The sequence below is a fragment of the Armigeres subalbatus genome, chromosome 2, assembly GCF_024139115.2.
Source record: "Armigeres subalbatus isolate Guangzhou_Male chromosome 2, GZ_Asu_2, whole genome shotgun sequence".
Lineage (NCBI taxonomy): Eukaryota > Metazoa > Arthropoda > Insecta > Diptera > Culicidae > Armigeres > Armigeres subalbatus.
In genome coordinates, this window is record NC_085140.1 from 104,499,776 (window position 1) to 104,521,378 (window position 21,603).

Here is a 21,603-nt window from a genome sequence, read left to right on the forward strand (position 1 = left end):
TAGAAGATGACATTTCCGTTCAACTCCAACATATGTCGTGTGGCGGCTCTTTCGTCATGATTTCCCACAAAACAAATAATTATGCGCTTGAACTCCATAAGTGACCACATTGGCCACTCTTGGAACCAATGAGATGCCCGCAGGAACCCGTAGATGGTGACATTTCCGTTTTAATTCCGAAATGAATAAGTGACCACATTTTCCATTTTGGAACCTATGAAGTACCGCCGTGGAGCTCATATAAGAGGACATTTCCGTTCTTACTCTTACTGTTACTTATGCCCACGTAGCGTGTTTCCAAGCTGCGTGCACGCCGCGTCCACGCAAGGTATCCGGCATCAAATGTAGTCGTGCACACGTTTACGTGTGCATTACTCCATTTGATGCTGGGTACCTTGCGTGAACGCGGCGTGCAAGCAGCGTGAAAAAACTTTACGTGGACATCGGCCCTTAAAGACATGCCGTGCAGCGGCTCTTTCACTATAATTTTCCATCAAATAGTTGGTAATGCTCTTGAAATCTAATATCAACCCGGGGGAACCCCAGGCTCAATTTCGGTTATTGTGGAGTGCCTTGAAGAACTCATTGAAAGTGTCTGTGCACAAAATCTAACTCACTTTTGAGGAACTTTTCCTCAACCGAATTGCTCGCAGTAAATAGCATTCGACGAAAATCCTGCCCTATTGTTTCCTATTGAAAATTGGCCAGATCGGACTATGGGCTCCGAAGCTATGGCCAAAATACTAATTTCAGCAGCTACATGGGAAAATCACTATTCTGGCACTTATGCTCATCCGATTGGCTTGCAATAAGTTGCGTTCAGCAGAAAGTTTTAGAATGCAAATAAACAAATATGAAAAATAAGACCAATCCACATATTAGTAATTAATTGCATATTATTCGGCAACTCGGCCGTACGAAAACCATTTTTTTGTTAAATATCTTGGCTGTGCATATGCACAGCATATGTTTCGAAATGGTCAAATTGATATGAAATTTGCGAAAAAGAATCCACGTGTCTTGGAGGGACTCGAACCCTCAACCTCCTACTCTCTAGATAGGCGGGATAACCCCTACACAACACGACCGCTTAAAGGTCACGTTTGCGGATAAGCCATCAGAATCCGAGTACCAACCCCCACCGCGGTTCGCTCTCTTTTTTGCAAATTGAATATCTTTCGGATGCTTGAGTTGCCCAATCTCCACATTTGCTTTACTGTTGTATATCCACCGCCAAGCGAGTGCACATTGTTTATTACGCGAGAGGAACGCACCCCATGCCCCCCAGCAACGGAGTGTGCGGGACGGTATAGAGTGCGAATGCAATCGCACTCTGGTGGGCCAATGGCGTGCTTGGCTAAAGCATTTGATGGGTTTGATTGCCTTTACGTAAACGGTCGCGTGTACTCAGACGACTAATGACGGTGAAGTGTCGGTCTTTCACCATCACCACACCATCACCACTAGGTAGATTAATCTTGTTTTTTTTTCTATCAAATAGGTCATTCATTCTGAACTTAATATCTACAACCTACAAGGTACCCGCAGGAGTCTCACAGAAAGAGAGATTTTTTTATATCAAAATGTTGCGTTTTCATATCATTGTCCACGGCGATCGGTGAAAACCTCAAACTTCTATGAGTCGATATTGAAGGGACCATCGACTAATGGTAATATCGAGATGTGAAATAGAAAATTCCTGGAGAGCTGTTCGAAGGAATCATCACAGTAGCCCAGAAACTATTTTTTTAATTTGACTCAGTATACTCAATTTCAAATGAAGAACAATTTCAAGCGCATAACCAACTTTTTGAAGACTTGTGGCCAGGGTAGACAATGATAGACGTAGATAGAGCTGCCGCAAGCGGCACAGTACATTTGATATAACCATGAAAATGTCCTCTCCTAAGGGTTCGCAGGTCATCTCAAAGGTTTCAAGAGTAGACAATATCACTAATCAACTCCAAGCACATGACCATCTGTTTGGTAGAAAATAACAAAGAAGGAGCCACCGCACGGCCTATTTTGGTGTTAAAATGGATATGTACTCTTCTACGGGCTCCCGGGGGCACCTCATAGGTTCTAAGGGTGGACAATATTTCAATAATCGATTTCGAGGGCACCTATTTGGAGGAAAATCACGACGAAAGAGCCGCCGCATGACATATGTTGGTGTAAAAATGGAAATGCCATCTTCTACGTGTTCTCCGAGGGAGCCTTATCGATTTCGAGCGCACGTCCATCTGTTCGATGGGAAAACACCAAAAGAGCCGCCGCACGGCTTATATTGGTGTAAAAATGGAAATGTCCCATTCTACGGGTTCCCTGGGGGCCCCTTATAGATTCCAGGCGTTACCAATGTGGTCACTTATCGATTTCAAGCGCATAATCATCTATTTTGTTGAAAATCATGACGACAGAGCCGCCGCACGGCATATTTTGGTGCTAAAACGGAAATGTCCCCTCCTGCGGGTTCCCCGGGGACACCTTGCATGTACCAGGAGTGGCCAATGTGGTGTTTTATCGATTTTAAGCGCATTATCATCTATTTTGTGGAAAATCATGACAAAAGAGCCGCCGCACGGCATATTTTGATGCTAAAACGGGAATGTCCCCTCCTGCGGGTTCCCCGGGGGTACCTTGCATGTACCAGGGGTGGCCAATGTGGTCATTTATCGATTTCAAGCGCATAACCATCTGTTTGGTGGAAAATCATGACAAAAGAGCCGCCGCACGGCATATTTTGGTGCTAAAACGGAAATGTCCCCTCCTGCGGGTTCCCCGGGGCACCTTGCATGTACCAGGAATGGCCACTTTCGTCGGAAGCCCTCTCATGGACCATACATTACCGTTTTAAGAGAATCTATGAAGAATTAGCGATCGAATGGCATATATGGAGCGATTTTTATGCTCCTCTTATATGACCGACAAGGTCCCCATGGAAGTCGTTTCCCCTGTGGCCATTGTCTCCAGAACCAGCATATCACCACATAGCCACAAAATTGATGAGTTTATCTTTCGAACGGTATATAAACTTTGTAATTCGGTTATAATTTGACTGTTTTATAAGCATTTACATTTCTGGGTCAATATGACCCCAACATCTTATTCGTAACTTTTTTTGTGGGGTCGTTCCTGTTGCACCTTAAAATACTTTTTTCATGTCAGATGCTTCATTTCCGCAAAATATTAAAAGTCAAGAAATTTCAGAACGATCGGATTATCAGGTAAAAAGTTATTCTACTTTGAAGTTTCGTTTTGGGTCATATTGACCCCAACATCTCACTGTGTTACGCGAAGTATGTGTTCACAGTTATATGGCTCAAATTCAACTCATTTATTATAAAAATACACATTGCATACAAAGTAGTGATTTTCAGGTAGCAAATACAAATGTAGTTTTAAATGAAATATCAAAGTACATGAAATAAGGTTGACCCTTCGTCAACATCTCCCTTTTCATATCTGAAGATCTGTGACATCATCAATACGTTTCGTAGTCATCAAATCTGCGCGGAAGCCTGGTGATTCTTTGCGGCCGCATACATGTGCGATCTACTCCGCCTGGTGATGTTACAAAGGAATGTTCAGATGGTGGTCGGTGTGTTGGCGACTCCTGCGACTTGTGTTCAATTGTCTCTTGCTTCGGAATTTGTAGTGCTGGTCTCGGGGCTGGTCTAATCATAACATTATCACGGCGATACTCTTGGTCACCTACTGCTACAATAGTAGAACGATCGGAAACAGGATCTACTACAGTCGCACGGGTCCATTCCTTCTCCGTTGGTGTTTTTTTAACGAAAACTGGTTGTCCTATTTCAAGAGAAGGCAAAACCTTGGTGTTACGATCATAGTTCAGCTTAGCTTCCTGTCGATTACGTTGCAGCTTCTCTTTTACTCCCTCTTCAATCTTGGGAAGATATTTCTGTTCACCCATGGGAACTCCAAAACGGGTCCGTCGATTCATTAAGCGTTGGACTGGAGAGCTACCCACTTTGTTAGGGGTATTCCTCCACTGTAATAGCACTTCCCAGAAATCCTGTTTTGATTCAGATGCCTTCTTCAGTAGCGACTTTGCTATTTTTACAGCTGATTCGGCTTTCCCGTTAGCCTGCTGGTGGTACGGTGCCGATGTAGTATGTTGGAATCCCCAGTCGGCTGCAAACTTACGGAATTCCGTGCTAACGAACTGCACACCATTATCAGTGGTTACGATCTGAGGTTTTCCAAATCGAGCAAAGTTTCTTTTGCAAACGACAATAACAGCTCCTGTATTTATTGCTTTCAGCTCGTCGATTTCGAAATAATCCGAATAGTGATCAACCGTTGTCAAGTACACCGACTTCCGTCCATCAAGCTCGACCTCGAATAAATCCATGCTCACTTTCTGGAATGGGTAACATGGTATTTGATGGCTCTGCATCGGCTGGGCTTGCTGATTCGCCGAAAACTTCAAACACACTTCACAGTTTTGAACCGTTTGTCGAATTTGGTCATTCAAACCTGGCCAAAACACAGTATCTCTTGCTAGTTTCACAGTTGCTTCGATGCCTGAGTGCGACTGGTGCAACTGTTTCAGGATCGAGCCTCGCAGTTTCTTAGGTACCAAAATCCTGTCATTCCGGTACACCAGTCCGTTGTGCGTACTAAACTCATCACGATACGGCCAGTATACCTTAACCCCTTCCGGTATCTCGTTTTTATTCGGCCATCCATCAATAATGTAGTGGATAACAGTTTGAATTTCGGGGTCGTTACAAGATTCAATCGTTATCTGCTCAACTCGTTCGTCTGAGATAGGGATGAAATCAATGACGTTGATTTGTTGCGCTTCATAAATGTCAAACATTTCCTTATCTGTTGTATCCTTGTTTGACAACGCAGCCCTCGAAAGCATGTCTGCAATAACGACTTCCTTACCTGGAGTGAAGCGAAGTGTAATTTGATAACGCTGTAGCGCCAACAACATTCGTTGAATCCGTAGTGGAGCTTCTACTAGTGGCTTTTTAAAGATCCTTATTAGTGGTTGATGATCGGTTTCAACCATAACCGGTTTACCCAGTATATATAACTCAAACTTACGACAGGCAAATAGAATAGCGAGGGTCTCTTTTTCGATTTGAGCGTACTTACGTTCCGTGCTGCTCAGAGTCTTCGAGGCATATACAATCGGATGTCCATCCTGCATGAGAACTGCACCTAACCCTACGCTACTGCTATCGCACTGGATAACAACGTCTTTGTTCGAATCGAAGTATCGCAAAACTGGGGCCGAGGTCACCATCGATTTTAGTTGCATGAAAACACATTCTTGTTCATAGTTCCATGTCCACGGCTCATCCTTGTTAGTTAGACGACGCAATGGTTCCGCTACGGTAGATAGACTTGGAAGGTAGTTGGTCAAATACGTTATGGTACCTAAAAATCTCTGAAGCGCTGGCATATCTTTTGGGCTTTCCATAGCTATAATACTGCTGATCTTGTCCGGATCCACTTTCACGCCTGCTGGAGTTAAGACATGCCCGAAGAATTTTACATTTTCTTGACACAACTTCACCTTGTCGACGTTCAGTTTGATGTTCTGCTGCTTGACTCGTATGAATAACGCTTCCAGACAACGATTATGGTCCAACACCGCTTCCTCGATGGTATCTCCGCATCCGAATATTAAGATGTCATCCGCCAGAGCACGCACTCCTCGCAAACCATGCAGAGCTTCGTGCAGTTTCTTCTGGAAAATTTCCGGCGCGGGTGAAATACCGAATGGCATCCTAAGCCATCGGTATCTTCCAAATGGCGTCCAAAAGGTCGTAAGTTTTGAACTTTGTTCATCGAGGCACACTTGCCAGAACCCACATTTGGCATCCAAAGTAGAGAACACTTTTGCGTTTGTCAGTTCTGGCAGAATCTCGTTCACTGTCGGCATTGGATAGTGCGGTCTTTTGAGGGCTTTGTTCAAAACTATTGGGTCAAGACAAACACGAATTTTGTTGTTGCGTTTGACGAGCACGATATTGCTTACCCAATCCGTGTTATCCTCTTGTTTACAGATAACGCCCTGTTGCTCCATATCGTTTAGTGTCCGTTCTAGCTCATTCCTCAGAGTCACTGCCACTCTTCGTGGATGCTGTACCGACGGTTTGATGTTGACATCGACTTCCAAATTAACGGCTCCGTCGAACTTTCCCAGTCCTTCGAATACTTCCGGATATTTCTTGACGATTTGTTCTGCCGTTTTAGTTTGTTCTGCATTGATCGAAAAACACAGTTTTATGAGCTTTAACGCCAGGCACGTATCTTTCGAAAGCAAAGGAGGCTGCTCGAAATCCACGACATGAAAGACCATCTTGAACCTCTGACCTCGGTGCTCGCATGGTATTACGGTTCTTCCCAAGGACTTCAAAGATCCACCGCCGAAAGCTCTTAATACGGTTTGTTCGTTGTCGAGTTTCAGTTTCTTCGTGCCCAGAATTTGTATCGCTCCACTTTTACCAATAACGTTGCACGACGCTCCGGAATCTAGGATGCATTTCACTGGTACCGGATGATTATTCACATTGAAGAACGTAACGTCGGCTTGCAATACGGATCCTCCATCGCGTTTGACTTGATAAAGGTACTGAACTGCTTCATTCGACTCGTCGCTCCTGTAATCTACATCCATGTCTCGATCTTCTCGCTCAACCGTTCGGATGCTATTCGGCTTCCTTGTTGATTTCAGTCGACTTTGCCGAAGCTGATCCTCCTTCTTCTTCCGGCAGACGACCGCAAAATGATTCCGTTGATTGCAGTAGTTACAAAGAGCTCCTCGAGCTGGGCATTCTGCCAGTTTTACATGGTATCCTTTCCCGCAGAAAGTGCACTTTTTTTCCATCTTCTTACTATCCAGCTTGTTGACTGAATGTGTTGTTGTAGGTTGCAGCCAGTTATGTCGGACCATTTCCAATCGGGTCGCTTCCTCCGTTTGACATTGGGCAATGACCATCGCCGAGGTCAAATTTGGTTGTTCGATGAATCGTTTTTTCAAATTAGTATCGAGAATACCAGTTATGATGCTATCCCGGAGCATTTCGTCTTCCAAGTTTCCGAAATTGCAATCTTTGACAAGTTCCCGCGCTCTGTTGATGAAATGCATAACACTTTCTGCCTCGTGATCCTCGCTGGCTGGTTGCTGACGGCACTGGAAGAACTCGTATCGTGCCAGTTTAACATCCTTTTGCGGGACCATGTACTTCGAAAGAGATCTTAAGCATGCACCCACCGTGTTGCTCTCCTGGGGTGTCAAAGGCCAAAGATTGAAAATTTTACGTGCTTCCAACCCGAGCGCAGCTTTGAATGTTGCTATTTTTACTCGTTCATCCCGCAGTTCCAGCCCTGACGCAATCAAATATATGTCAAACGAGTCCCGAAAGTTGTCAACATTCTCCTTCATGTTACCGTCAAGCTTCAAAGGAGCTGGAAACGGGATGCTGCTGTTGATTCCGAATGGTGCGGCTGCGTTTTGTTGAGGAACTACTGCTGGCGCTCCGCCACCGCCGCTTCTTGATCCACCTGCAATAGGTGCTCCACCTGATGCTAGCTCATCATTCGTCGACATATTGTTTATCGGAGAATTCTTAGCTTACGTTTCGCGTTAATTACGTTCGCGTTATTTACGTTTCGCGTTTTTTTCGGTTCGCGGTTGTCTCTAAACGATCTTTTTTCGCGCAGTATTTTAGACTTCTGACACCATGTTACGCGAAGTATGTGTTTACAGTTGTATGGCTCAAATTCAACTCATTTATTATAAAAATACACATTGCATACAAAGTAGTGATTTTCAGGTAGCAAATACAAATGTAGTTTTAAATGAAATATCAAAGTACATGAAATAAGGTTGACCCTTCGTCAACACTAAGGTTAACAAAAATTCTTAGCAACCTAATCGCAAGCATCGGATATTCTATCTGCAGCTTTCGGTTATTTTCTCCAGTACGGGTTATTGGTGAGAATGTTTTGATTTTAGAGTTTCACCTATACTAACGTAGTGCTACAAATCGAAAGCACATGCCACCATTTGGCTACAGGTGCCCCAGTATTGTCCAAAAGTTTTGGTTAATTATGTCGCTATACTAATGGAAATTGTGAAATAAAAATGATATCTGACATAGTGTGGTTGTTATCCATTCATCTGATGTGCGAAAGCAGGTATGTTCATTCAGAAAACTCTTTTATTGGGCAAAAGAAAAACTCTAGTACAGCCAGCCTGCATAAGTCAACGAAACATGGCTGCTAAAAAACCGAGTCAAAGTGATTTTTCACGCAAGATAAATGCTTGTAATAGTTTAAGAAGTGCATAAATCTAGAGTTATGAAGCAGATATATGTTTGATACACTTTTCTATAGAAGCAGTGGTTAATATCTCCCTACAAATCGACGTATTATCGCTGAAATATTGATTAATTTGCGTGAAGAGCCAATGTTGCATCCAGGGCCAACATTACCGCCGGTTACCCTATTATAAAATAAATAGTATATGTCTCTTCACACATACGATTATCACACAGTAGCACCAATCGGTGACAAATATTCTTTCTACATACATACAATTTATCAAATTAGAATGAATTTTAACGATCTTCTCCGTAACTATCACCACACTAAAAATAATGTGTTTAGTATTTATAAATAACTGCGCACCAAAAGTCTCATTTACTTTGTGAATAGATGGTGGTGGTTCGCCGTTTCAGAGGGGGGGGGGGTCACGCCAGCTAACTGACTCCCGGTTGTCGCATGGGGTTTTCTGCAATCAGGCGAGGCTATCTGTAGTTCCGATGAGGATACTTCTCGTTTCTTGACATGAGCGCTTGGGCCAGAGTAACTTGTGCTTTCTCGGCCACTCTGTAAAGCGTTGGGCTTGGCGTAGAAGAATGCCTTTCGGTTGGAGACTTCCAAGACAGATCGATTGGGGTTATGACAACCACGTGTCCAACTTCCGGTGATTCTGGAAATTTCACGACGAGGCTATCGGCGGTTCCTATTCAGACACTCCTTCTTCTGACAGGAGCCCCTAGGCCGGATAGTCTACCACTTCCTAGGCCACAGGGAACTGTTCGGCTTGGTTCGGGAACGGTTTCGATGACAACTTTTCAACTAGATTCAAAGGCCGATCGGTTAGGATTACGGCAACCGCGCGTCTACTGGGTGGACTTTCCTCCATCTGCTGTTCTTAGGGGCCGTACACATATTACGTAAGCACTTATGGGGGAGGGGGGGTCTGTCATTTTCTTACGCACCATATAAATAAAAAATCATTTGTATGAAAAAAATCTTACATGGGGGGAGGGGGGGTCGAAAAACCCAGAAAAGAATGCTTACGTAATATGTGTACGACCCCTTAGTGGTTTGGAATGTGCGCTTTCCGGATCTTTCGCCACAGATTTTTCCGGATAATCGGCTTCCACGTTTTTTTAACACTCGCGACGAGCAATTCTCGCTTAACTTTTCAAAAGGACCTAAGTAACATTTTTTTCCATGATTTAATTTGAATTGCGCAATCAACAGAAAAACATGAAAGCTTTTGATTGCAGTACTCAAATTAATTCATGAAAAAAATGTTACTTAGGACCTTTTGAAAAGTTATGCGAGAATTCTTCCGTACCACCGTACCATCGCTTCCGAACACCAACTCCCTGATTTCCAGTCCGTTTCTTCCCTTCTCTTCTGATCGTTTTCTTTCGTTCCTTCATTCGCTCGTAGTAATCGGGTTGCCTTCGTGGAAGTTTCGCCCTAAAGGCAGATCGAGACATGGATTGTGGGGGTAGGTTAGTGGGTACACGATGAAAATAGACTAGACATAATCCATAACATTTCTATCTAGTCTACTTTAGGTACTACATGCGGAGTAGACCTCTTCATGAGCATGAGCATGAGCATGATTGACCGCCCACGGTTGCTACTCCGTTATTGCCAGGTCAGCTGTAATTACACAGAAAACCAACAGATGAAGTTTGGGACTAACATCATCTTCAATGCAGGTCAATTAAGGAATAGGTAGGAAATTGTTGACGTGATACTCGCTTTGATAGAAGCCGACGAGTCATCTGCACTTCCACGAGAAATCACTGGGATGTTGGATATATGGGGTAGGTATTGTGGCAGGGTTCGTTTGGGTAAACGGTATGCCGTGTATAGCGTGTAGTTTGATCAATTCAAAACATAATCAAACGAACACTAATTATTTTAATTACCGACCGCACTAAGCAGAACAAAATTGTCGATGACCAGCCGATCTCTCTGCTAACCGCACAAAGCAGAACAACATTTTCGATGACCGGCCGATCGTTCTGCTTACTGACGCGAACTGAATCTTCACTTTCTAATTAATGCACTCACCCGCACAAAGCAGAACAACATTTCGATGATCGGTCGATCGTTCTGCTAACCGCACAAAGCAGAACAAATTGCGTGATGACCGGCCGATCGTTCTGCCTACTAAATAAATCACGACTGTACGTGACCTCTGAATGCTAAACATTTCTCATTCAAGCCACATGAGATGAGAAGAGAAACAATGATGACAGGACGAGAAAGCGAGGAAGGAGAGGAAGGAGGACAAGAGGAGGGTGAGAGAGAAGATGACAAAGAAATTAAAGCTGCGAGGAGAAGAGTGAATTTTCGTGCCGGGAATAGAGTTCGACAATCACCAGAACCACAAGTGAGGACAATTTTATGGGAGGTTCCGGCGAGTCCCGAGCTGGTGGTCCTAGAGCCGTACGTCATTGCCAGGCCACACGGCACGGATAGTAGTGGTGGACGTTTTGGAGGTGAGGGGCTTGTGAGGTCCGCGGGCTTCCCCGCTCACTAGTACCCAATATCCGATGAGCCACTACCCCGTGTTCGAGCCCGTGGAACGTCGGGACAAAGCTCCCGAATCCCCCCCGAACGACACATCGTCAGCTGCAGCATACCTCCAATGACCAAGGTAACCAGATTCCCACTCTCTCTATCGACTGCATGTCCCCACCAAGATGGACGCCACTAACCAGTGCGACAGCCCCTTCATTCACAAGCCTGCCACCTTCAAGTCCTTCCCTAACCCCTAAATCCATGTACTATTTAAGTTAATATAACTATGTTCAAAAGTATTGGTTCTGTGCCGTGTTTAATTTGTTTATTTTGATAGACGGTCTTGGTCCACTTTGTTCATTTGTTCTTGTTAAGTGTTTTGTGTGTCTTCCCGAGTACGCCGACCCTGTTGGAAAGAACCCCTGAGCTAGCCGCTTCTTACAATATTAGGATCTGAGCTCAAGGACAGTTTGGAGTATCGTAAATATTGAAATAGATCTGTTATACCACTGGACAGGCGCAGAATTTTATCATAAAGCATTTCACTTTTGACACAATCCACGCACTTCTACACCAAGGGACCAAAATTTCAAACTAAAAATTAGAATCCAATATCTGTAGGACAGGAAAACATACATATTGAATTACAAGAAAAACATTTCTTCCACTGAAAAATGTATTCGGAACATTGTATAATAGCCAATCAAAGTAGCAGACTTTTAGTATAAAAAAAAAGACTCCCTAATCATTTTTTTGACGTAAACTACGTCTAAGGGGAAGACTCTGATACAAGGTGACAAATGAAAATTTCCAAATCCGAGACCGTCACGAAATCATGTAAGATTTTGAACGTTAATAGCGCATTCATCTATTGATGGATTTTTGAGATTTATATATCAATCGACTCGGAAACTCTTCACCAATTTTCCAGTTATATTGAAACATTTGATTATCAACGTTAAAGTAGGGTATTGGACCATTTTGGCAGCACTTCTTTTTCCCATTCGCAACGTGAGTCATTCGGCCGTCGTTCAGTGTAGGGTAAAGTGCCCAATAGTGGACCCCCAACCAATAGTGGACCCTTCAGCCATTTTTGCATTATTACTGCACAATGTCAACATTTTGCTATGAAATTCCATCGAGTCCTTACAGTCCTATGATTTGATTACATGCATTGGAAATGCTATGGAAAGTAAAATTAGATGATTTTTTACAATTCTATAAGAAATAAACACGAGAGTGTCCATTATAGGAATATTTTGGGGGTCCATCATAGGAAGAAGAACGTCCTGAAACGGGACATGAAAATCAAATGAAGTGTCGACTATAGGAAGTAATTTCCTATTATGGACCCTCAGGGGGTCTATTATAGGGCGAATTTAGTAAGACTTTAAAATGTTAATTTCATCGAATAACGTCGTGTATTTGGGTGTTTTATGTATGTATCGTGAAGAGGGGATCCAAAGCTTGTTGTTGGATATCAAGCAGAGTTAATATGTTGAAAATTTCTAAGCCTTATGACAGGAAGAGCGAAAATCCGCTACTAGGGGGTCCACTATTGGGCATTTTACCCTAGTTGGTTTTTGGGCTCTTCTTTTTGTGCGGTGCTTCGCACCAGTTTGCCACAAAAAGTAGGGCCAGAGCAGTGACCGTAGTCGGCGATATACATACAAGCGCATATTTGTGCAAAGATAGGATGATCGATTGTTAGCAACGGCATTGGAATGTCATAATGCGATAATCGCACTGCAAATGAACAAACATGTTCGGTTCAAAGATAACTTAGGAAAATGGTAAGCCATTTTATGATAAACTGCAAATTGTGAATTATATGTTTATTATTGAATATGCACCAAAATCAAAAGATTTCAATTTTTATTCAGGAAGTTTGAATGCACTTCAGATACTCTGGGGGTACAATCATGCGGGGCTTATTGTATACGGCTATAGCTTCGGAAGGCATACTTTATTGAAACGGGCTATAGGTTACAATAGAACTATTACTTTCTTGCTCCCGGATCTAAGATTCTTGCAATCATGTTAATAATATGGTTGCACGAATATGTTATCCATAATGCCACTGCCAGATAGTGGGAGTTAGATTGTAATAAAATAGCACAAATACCCTATTCCCGTCCGCAGCGTTTACTATTCTGGCGCATCTCAACCGAATGGCTTGGTTTTTGGTACCGTTCTGACTCAAATCCCGAATATGACTTATATTCCGAATACTGACGTTTTAGCGCCCTAAAATTAAAAGTGTCATTGATTTTCCGCACGAAGAAACAAGATAACAAACAAATTCAAACTCCTGTGGAGAAAATTACACGAATAAAGTTAAAATGGGCTTTTAAAAGCTAAAATTCGGAATATGAGTCATGTTCGGAATTTGAGTCAAAACGGTACATGGCTAGTATTTGTTGATTTCTAGTTGGCGCAACCGGGTTTTATCGACTCGCGCTTCTTTGTCGGACTCAACAATACGACTATCCCTTCTCTGCTAACTCTTCCAAAGGTCCAAGGCTCGTATTCTTCCACCAGTGATGACTCGATGCTCTGACTACCATTGGACAGAGGTACCTGTTTGTCCGTAGCTAGAGCAGAGATTCTTCTGTCTGTCGTAAAATCGCTAAATCGTGGTACACGCACTCACCAGTATACACCCCCAGCAACAAACATATTGCACATCGATCACAGTAACTTTTATATGCCCGAATTCTCTCACAATATGGTTACTTCAACAAGATTGGCTCAACGTGTGCTGCTTTGGATATCATAACCATGTAACGCTAGTGAGTTATTTTTATTTCAGGATAGTATTAATAAACATACTCCACTATATCCACCTATATATTACAACAAATAAACTAGAATAGTGGGCGAAAATTTGGAATGAAACAGAATCCCTACTAATTTTACTCTAAGTCGAATGCGAAAAGCATTATTACCACTTGGGGTTTTAAAGTTAAAATTTTAAATTATCGTACCGTCGTCGGGGATACAACGGGTCAAATGGGGGTGAGAATGGGTCACTGTTTCAACTACATAGAATGCTTGTAGAATAGATTTAATGTATCTGAGAACAATAAAACTGAATTATAAGTGACCTCTTTGAACGATTTTGTCATCCGACCTCCAGACTGTCGATGAGGGCTCGGACGTCACCCCTGACTACGGTATCCAACATTTTTTTTATATTTTAAGTTATGGTAATTTTGTTCTAAACCAGTGACATAAGTAATCGAATGAATTATCTTAAAATATGACTACATTCCTCAATGCACCAGACTGTTCTACGTAGTTTACGTTGGGCGGTCGTGTCTTGTACATAACCCGTCAGATTTTTACAAATGTGCTCTATCGCACCTATTTGGGTGAAAATGTATTGATGAATACGTAATTAAATACAGTTTTTAATGATCTTTTTGTGTGCACATTGTATTGCTTCGAAAATTTAAGATTACATGAAATATTTGTACTTTAAAAACAGTGACATTGAAATGGTGTCGCGTTACGAAAATAGTCGTATAATTGATACTAGACAAAAGGTACAAACATTGGAAAAGTAATATTTCGGATTCTCTTAGTGCTCGTCAAGAGCTTTCTTTTCGTGTATTAAGATCCAAAATCGGACCATTTTCCATGAAGTTACACTAGGTACAAAAATATGGTGTCGCGTTACGCGAACTGAATGTGCTTCTGTAATAAGGGTTTATTGATACAGTATCACAATGGTTTATTTTAAGTAATTTAGGGCTTGTACATGAATAGCGTAACAAAATTGGGGGTGTAACGGGGTGTGTCATTTGGTAACTCTCCATGCTACAAAAAATAGGTTATCATACAAAAATGTTACGGAGTGGTGGGAAATTACAAATGTTTGGTGTTTGGTGACCCCTTTGGAGTCATCCGTTAATAAGTCACGTGAAACTGAGTTGTCTCAACTAAATGCGAGAAAGGCAGCACCAACGCTAGGTGGATTAATCTGGGTTTTTAATACAAGTTCTCTGATTTTTTAACATATTTTTAGCTTTGAGGAACCGAAAGCCGAAAACCGTGTTTTCTTTTCTCCATTTAATTTGAAGATTTTTAATATTTTAGTTAATTTTCCATTCGTTCGCTCTCACTAGCTCGGCATTTTTTATTCTTTGACCAAGATCGTCACAACCGAGTACGTCAGCGCTCAAAGAAGATGCCGTGAACATACGTCAATTTAGTCGATATTTCATCTTAAGAACTTTAACAGAGATTTTCACAGTCAATATCGGTGAAATAATTTAAGAGTGTTGATCACCGGTAGTCGAAAATATAATGAATATCGTCAGGCAAAAAACTTCACCAAACCAATGCAAGAATAAGGGCCTATCAAAAAAGGTTAACAGAGAGTTGCTGAGTGATAAATTGAAAAAAAAAATCCATTTTATGTTAATCGAGATGATCCAGCATTGGGCTGGTTCGTTAATAAAGACATATTTGTGGGAATATAATAAGACTAGAATAATTAAATGAGCACCTTATTGCATTGTTCTGAATTATTAACATTCTTGATAATTCTAACTAATAGTGCAACACGAGGTTTTCAACAATGGTAGGATGTATGTTTGTCGGAAGCTTGATATGTATCCACCTTGAATGGATGCTTCAAAAATTGAACGAAAGAGTAAACGCACCTATCGAAAAGAGGAGGTACGCGTATATAGTTGTGGGTGGAAGAGAGAGAAAAAACAATAAGATGAATGCGCTTTGATGAGAAAATGGGTCACTCGGATCATTCAGTGTTCGTTTCTTGGTGCGTAAACACGCATGTTGATTTTGACATCCGAGATGATTCGATTCGGATGATGCATTTGTTGGCTACGACAATGGCGTGGAAGTTGCTCCCAACGGTAAGATAATTCATCTAGTTTTGAAGGTATAAATTAATTATGGCAAAAAATGCATGATAAGCCATGATATATGTCAGGCAAAAGAAACGATAAGCCTCAAACGGGAAGACTGCACGGCAAAAAATAGTGGTAAGCCATGCAATGATAAAAATCAGAAAACATTGTGGCAAAAAATAAGGTAAGCCATATTAGTTTTCAGGCAAAAGAGAATGATAAGCCAAAAGCGATCTCAAGCAAAAAATGAAGATAAGCTGAGTAATGTGATCAGGCAAAAGAAATGATAAGCCTCAATCAGGGAGATCACTTGGCAAAAAATAATGGTAAGCCATGAAGTTCGAATAATGAAAATCAGAAGACATTTAGGCAGAAAAATAAGATGAAATCAGAATAAAATGAAAAATAACCGAACTAAAGCAAATTATGAAGATAAGTTTAGAAATGTTATGAGGCAGAGAACTGATTAGCGTTAACAAGAGGAAAAGTTGATGAGCTATGAAAACAAAAATAAGTTTGTTCTACTATTTGCAGTATTGCAGTACTTTCAGGAAACTATAAACAACTAGTCGACCCGGCAGACGTTGTCCTGCATAGTAGGCGGAAATGCGTGTGTTGTGAACTGCTCATGCGAAATTTCCATACGAATGTTAATTTTAGTTTTTCATGATTTACTTAACCCTGCCCATGATTTTCACATGAGGAAATATCATATAAACCCGTCGGAAAGTATAATGAATGTTTCTGCTGAAGGAATGAAGAAAATCCATCCAGCCGTTTTCGAGTTATGCGAATACGAACACAGACCATTTCATTTTTATTATATAGATGAGCGGCAATTGAACGGAATGTCTGGATTTATTCATGTACATAAGTTTGGTGTATGCGATGATAAATTTTCAAAACAGAACATCACAATTTGGACAAACTAGTGATAAATGACAAAAATATCAATGCAAATTGTATCCGTGAAGCAGATTATTGGTACTGGTATATTTCGGTGTGTATTTTGCTTGTGGGAAGCGAGTGTTGAAAGGGCTTCTATTTTGTGTAAAAACAAAAAATATCGCACCACGGCACACTAGTGCGTAAGTTCGAGAACGGTAAAGGCATTAACTAGTTCGACGGTAAGCGCTTATTACCATAGTTTTTGGACAAAAAAAAATAATGCTTTCTGATAAGGAAGACTTTGTCAAGAAAACTTTTTTTTCGGCTTTGAGACCTGAACTTAGATGTAGAGCACTCCAAATAATCTAAACATTGTTTCCACCTGAATTTTCAGGCACATTTTACGTGCACACGTAGCTGCAAATGCTTCAGAAAATTCAGGTGAAACTTACGTGTCCGGTGAATTCTATCCAAAACTCAGGTAGAACTTACCTGATTTTCACGTAGAATGAAATTTCTATCGGAAAATCAGGTAAAAGTTACGTGAATTTCAGGTGGAAAAAATCTACGTATTTTTTCAGGTGGAAAGAACGTGCAGATTTTTTTGGGTGAGTTTGAGTTGCTTTGAACGAAATTCTGGCTCATTCTTTGGTGAATTTTCAATGCGATATCAGATTTTTTGTGCTTAGTAACATTGATTGTCAACCGAAGTTTGTTGTATCGAATTGGAACTTCCCGACATTAAGAGATTCGAGATTGGAGCCTTTGCAAGCAATAAATAACCCAACCCATAACCATTAGGGTGGTTCAAAAAATCGATTTTGCTCCACAGTGCTCATCTGATTCTTTACCATGTTCTGAGTATCCTCTGAAAATTTGAGCTCATTTGGATTGAAACTGATTTAGCACAAGCCGTTTCAAGTTTACATGCAAATTAGTATGGGGGAATTAATTTTTTCATTATACTGTTAATGACGTTTCCCCATTAAGCGCAGGTTAAAAGAAAACTTACATAGCTAAAAGGGATACTCAACAGCTTTCACCCAACGAAAACCGCATATTGATTAATCGTCCCAATAATTAGTAATCGATTTTAAGACAGGTTGCGAATCTTTAGTCATGATCGTTAAACTTCTTTGAGGGCATCACTGAAATGTGCAGAGCAACATAGTAGCCTGAATTTGGGTGTGCTATCTTTCGCGCCACGAGCAGCAATGTTGCCTGTTGATAAGTTATGCAATTAGCTCCAGAAAACCACGGTATAGATTAAATTCGATTACTAATTATTGAAACGATTAATTGAGATGCGGTTTTCACTGAGTGAAAGCTGTTGAGTATTCCTTTTAGCTATGTAGGTTTTCTTTTAACATGCGCTTGATGGGGGAGCGTCATTAACAGTATAATGGAAAAATCAATTTCCCCATACTAATTTGCATGCAAACTTGAAACGGCTTGTGCTAAATCAGTTTTAATCCAATTGAGCTCAAATTTTCAGAGGACACTCAGAACATGGTAAAGAATCAAATGAGCACTGTGGAGCAAAATCGATTTTTTGAACCACCCTAATAACCATATTGAGGATAAGTACTGAATGTGTTAAATCAGATAAACTTCATAAAGGGACACTTTATAAATCTAAGTCTGTGCTGATGGTATTAACTATTAAGCCTTAAGTTTTATGCGAGAATTCCAGGAAGGCCATAAGCAGTATGAAAATTCCAATATGTCCACACTATGTAATGAATATTCTGAGGAAAAGCTGGAAGGCAAAAAAACAGGAAGGTGTATAAGAGTTTCGAGGAGAGCTAAGCTAAGGTCAAGCGTTAGAAAGAACCTAGGTAACTGATTTTCTGAAAATTATTTTAAGATTCTAGGAATCAGTGATCTATTAGGAAACCCATGGAATATCATAGTAATCAATAATTCTCAGTTTTAATGAGGTTTGTTGGAACTTAAGATTGGAAGAATTGTGATCATAGTTAGTTTAACTGAAATTTCAAAGTAGTTTTGAAAACAGAGCGTAGTACATTGTACGTTTACTTGCTAGGTGGACACTGTCGGTTAGAGTAGCCGTTCCACCAAGTGTTCGTTAAAGTAGTCGCTAGAGTATTCGCTGTTGGTTTGAGCAAGACAAAGTAAACGTCAAAAAATTCCAACCAGCAATCTGAGTGAAAGAGCGAATATTTGTTTACAGACAACCACGTACTTTTTGCCATTTGCATTTTTGGCGGACAAAAGAATGACCACCTGTCCCAGTAGGTGAGGGGTAGTTAGAAGTATATGATATTTATTACCTGATCGTGAGATATAAAATGTTTAATAATTGCCCCAAAAAAAAAACGCGAAAAAATACCTACATTATTTCACAAAGTTCTGCGACTGTAATATTGAAGAATTGATTTCATTTGACTAAATATTTGTAATCATTAAAATCAAGTTTTAGAAGACATCAACATTGCCGTTCGCCTCGTTTTTGCGCTTACTCTGAGTAACGTAGGAGTAATCGGAAAATCTTGATATCGAGTAAATGCATAATACCTCATAGTAACCGGTTTTTCTTCTCTGTACCCAATTCTACGAACCATTATAATTCAAATCCGAATCATATTTTGAATCATTAATGAGCTTTAGCAAGTGAGATATTAAATTGAATAAAACAACTATATTGTCAATTAAAATGCGGAGAGTAGAGAGGGCGAATATTGTGGGAATATAATAAGACTAGAATAATTAAATGAGCACCTTATTGCATTGTTCTGAATTATTAACATTCTTGATAATTCTAACTAATAGTGCAACACGAGGTTTTCAACAATGGTAGGATGTATGTTTGTCGGAAGCTTGATATGTATCCACCTTGAATGGATGCTTCAAAAATTGAACGAAAGAGTAAACGCACCTATCGAAAAGAGGAGGTACGCGTTAAAGAGGCTGCACTCATAACAAAGAGATGAAGTGTCAAAATTGGAACAGCGCATTTGCTGTCAAATCGGTTGTTCCAATCGAGCACAAGGTTGTTAAAGGTAGGAGTATTGCGTCTCTTTGTTTTTAATCCAGGCTCGTTAGTGCGCGTATAAAGTTGTGGGTGGAAGAGAGAGAAAAAACAATAAGATGAATGCGCTTTGATGAGAAAATGGGTCACTCGGATCATTCAGTGTTCGTTTCTTGGTGCGTAAACACGCATGTTGATTTTGACATCCGAGATGATTCGATTCGGATGAAGCATTTGTTGGCTACGACAATATTATATCAGGCATGAATGAATATACAATAATAAGACAATTATTTTACACCAGGATATAAACACTACTTTCAAAATTGAGTATTTATTTTGTGAGTAGTGTTGATGATAGCGTAAAGATTGAAAATGTAGTTGAAAGTAGTGCACTCAGGGCACGACGCATACGTTCTTGTGATAAACATTGGTTGAGACATGAGACGTATTCCAATCTTTTCGGAAATAAAGAAAAAGTTGAAAACAGACCACGTTCCAGTAGAAACGTAGAAAAAACACAGAAATATTCCTCTTCAACATTGGCTTCTTCGGCCATCATCACCTTTCAAAATGGTTAATGTAACCGATGGTTTCAAAATTATCGCATTGGCTCCACCAAATGCGGGAATTTGGGCGACCTCCTTTATACGCCACTGGTCTAATGGAATAGGTGCTGCCATCTATGTCTGAGGTCGCGGGAGTTCATTTTCGAAACAAATTTAAGGTAAACCGTATATGGAATTTCAGTTCATAAAATCAATATGGTTCTCGATATGGACACTAGAGGGACTGTCAAAATCATTATACAATACAAATGAATTACCAATACTTATAAAATATAGACTTCTTGCTAGCATGATTGAACTAATTCTTTCTTTCTGGCTCAAGACTTCAAGAAAGTTAGAAGTGCGCGGCGCGTGTTAAAAGTCGAGGTAGTGAAAATTGTATAAAAAGCATGTGTGATTTTTGAGTAATTCTTGTTTCTAATTCTTTTAGTTATAGTTATTCCTTAAAAGCTAATTGTTAAAAAGCTTAAAATAAAGTGTTAGTAGTGCAGTTAGTAAATTATTAAAGGTAAAGAAATGTTAATAGTGTTAGAGAAACTTAACCTAAAATAAATGTACTATATACAGGGTGCTGTGTGGCTAATAAAAGCGGTTCGCATTCCAAGGGAATTGCGTGCAATTGAACCTAGTGGAAAAAGGTAAATGGATCAAAATGACTGTAAAAGTCGTCGAATGAAATCTTATCAGGTCACTAATATCAACCTGAACAGGCCTAACGGGGCCTTTTTCCATTTGTTTAGGCCAGTCGTCTGGATTTTCGGGAGAAACTGGTCCCAAACGCCCAACTTGCATCTATTTTGGAATTTTCCAGAACAAATCAAATCCCTGAGCCAGAAATCTTCCCTGCTGGTACTCCTTTGGGGTAAATAGCAGAAGAGGGATCCTCGACATCACCATTGTCCAACCACGTTTTTGGGACTTTTGTTAGACCATTCTGATCCGGAGTTCGACGCCATTGTTGGAGACGCCATCTTGAATCGACAGGCCGAATCAATCGCTGGAATATCTTGGAAGTGAATCGGGTCCCGGCGATAATAGACCCGGTCTTCCCCCACGTAGCGAAAGAGGAAATAATTGTTGCGCTTCAAACCAGAGGTTCTCCACCGTCGCTCCACCGTCAAGTCGGTTGATTGGCCAATCACTATTGGTTCATTCGGGCGACTTTTATGTAGCCGATCGATCCAGGGGTTCCCCACCATCACCGTAAGTGAGCCACCGATCCACAGCATCCAGATAAACCGTAAGTCGCGCTGGTATTATTAATTAAACCTAAATTTTGTGCAATAGGCAGTTACGTAAATCGTGATCACGAGGTTAGGCAAATCTAGCTAGGTACCCAAAAGTAAGCTAAATAAATAGCATGATGTTTGTACAACAATCGTTTACATAAAACCACCTAGCTTTCTATTAGAAAAAGAAATTTGATGATCTTAGAAATCACATTATT

The 21,603-nt window shown here is 40.7% G+C and overlaps 1 protein-coding gene and 1 long non-coding RNA gene across 2 annotated transcripts; one reads left to right on the top strand and one right to left on the bottom strand.

The window, feature by feature from the left end:
• Positions 1-3,484: 3,484 nt before the first annotated feature.
• Positions 3,485-7,597, bottom strand: LOC134209118 (uncharacterized protein K02A2.6-like). The gene has a single exon (XM_062685099.1). The coding sequence runs from the start codon at positions 7,595-7,597 to the stop codon at positions 3,485-3,487; it is 4,113 nt and encodes a 1,370-aa protein (XP_062541083.1).
• A 12,882-nt stretch (positions 7,598-20,479) lies between these two features.
• On the top strand, positions 20,480-21,146 carry LOC134214844 (uncharacterized). Its single transcript, XR_009979941.1, has 4 exons — positions 20,480-20,522; positions 20,587-20,664; positions 20,724-20,794; positions 20,867-21,146. It is a non-coding gene; the product is annotated as an uncharacterized LOC134214844 (long non-coding RNA).
• The last annotated feature ends 457 nt before the right edge of the window (positions 21,147-21,603 follow it).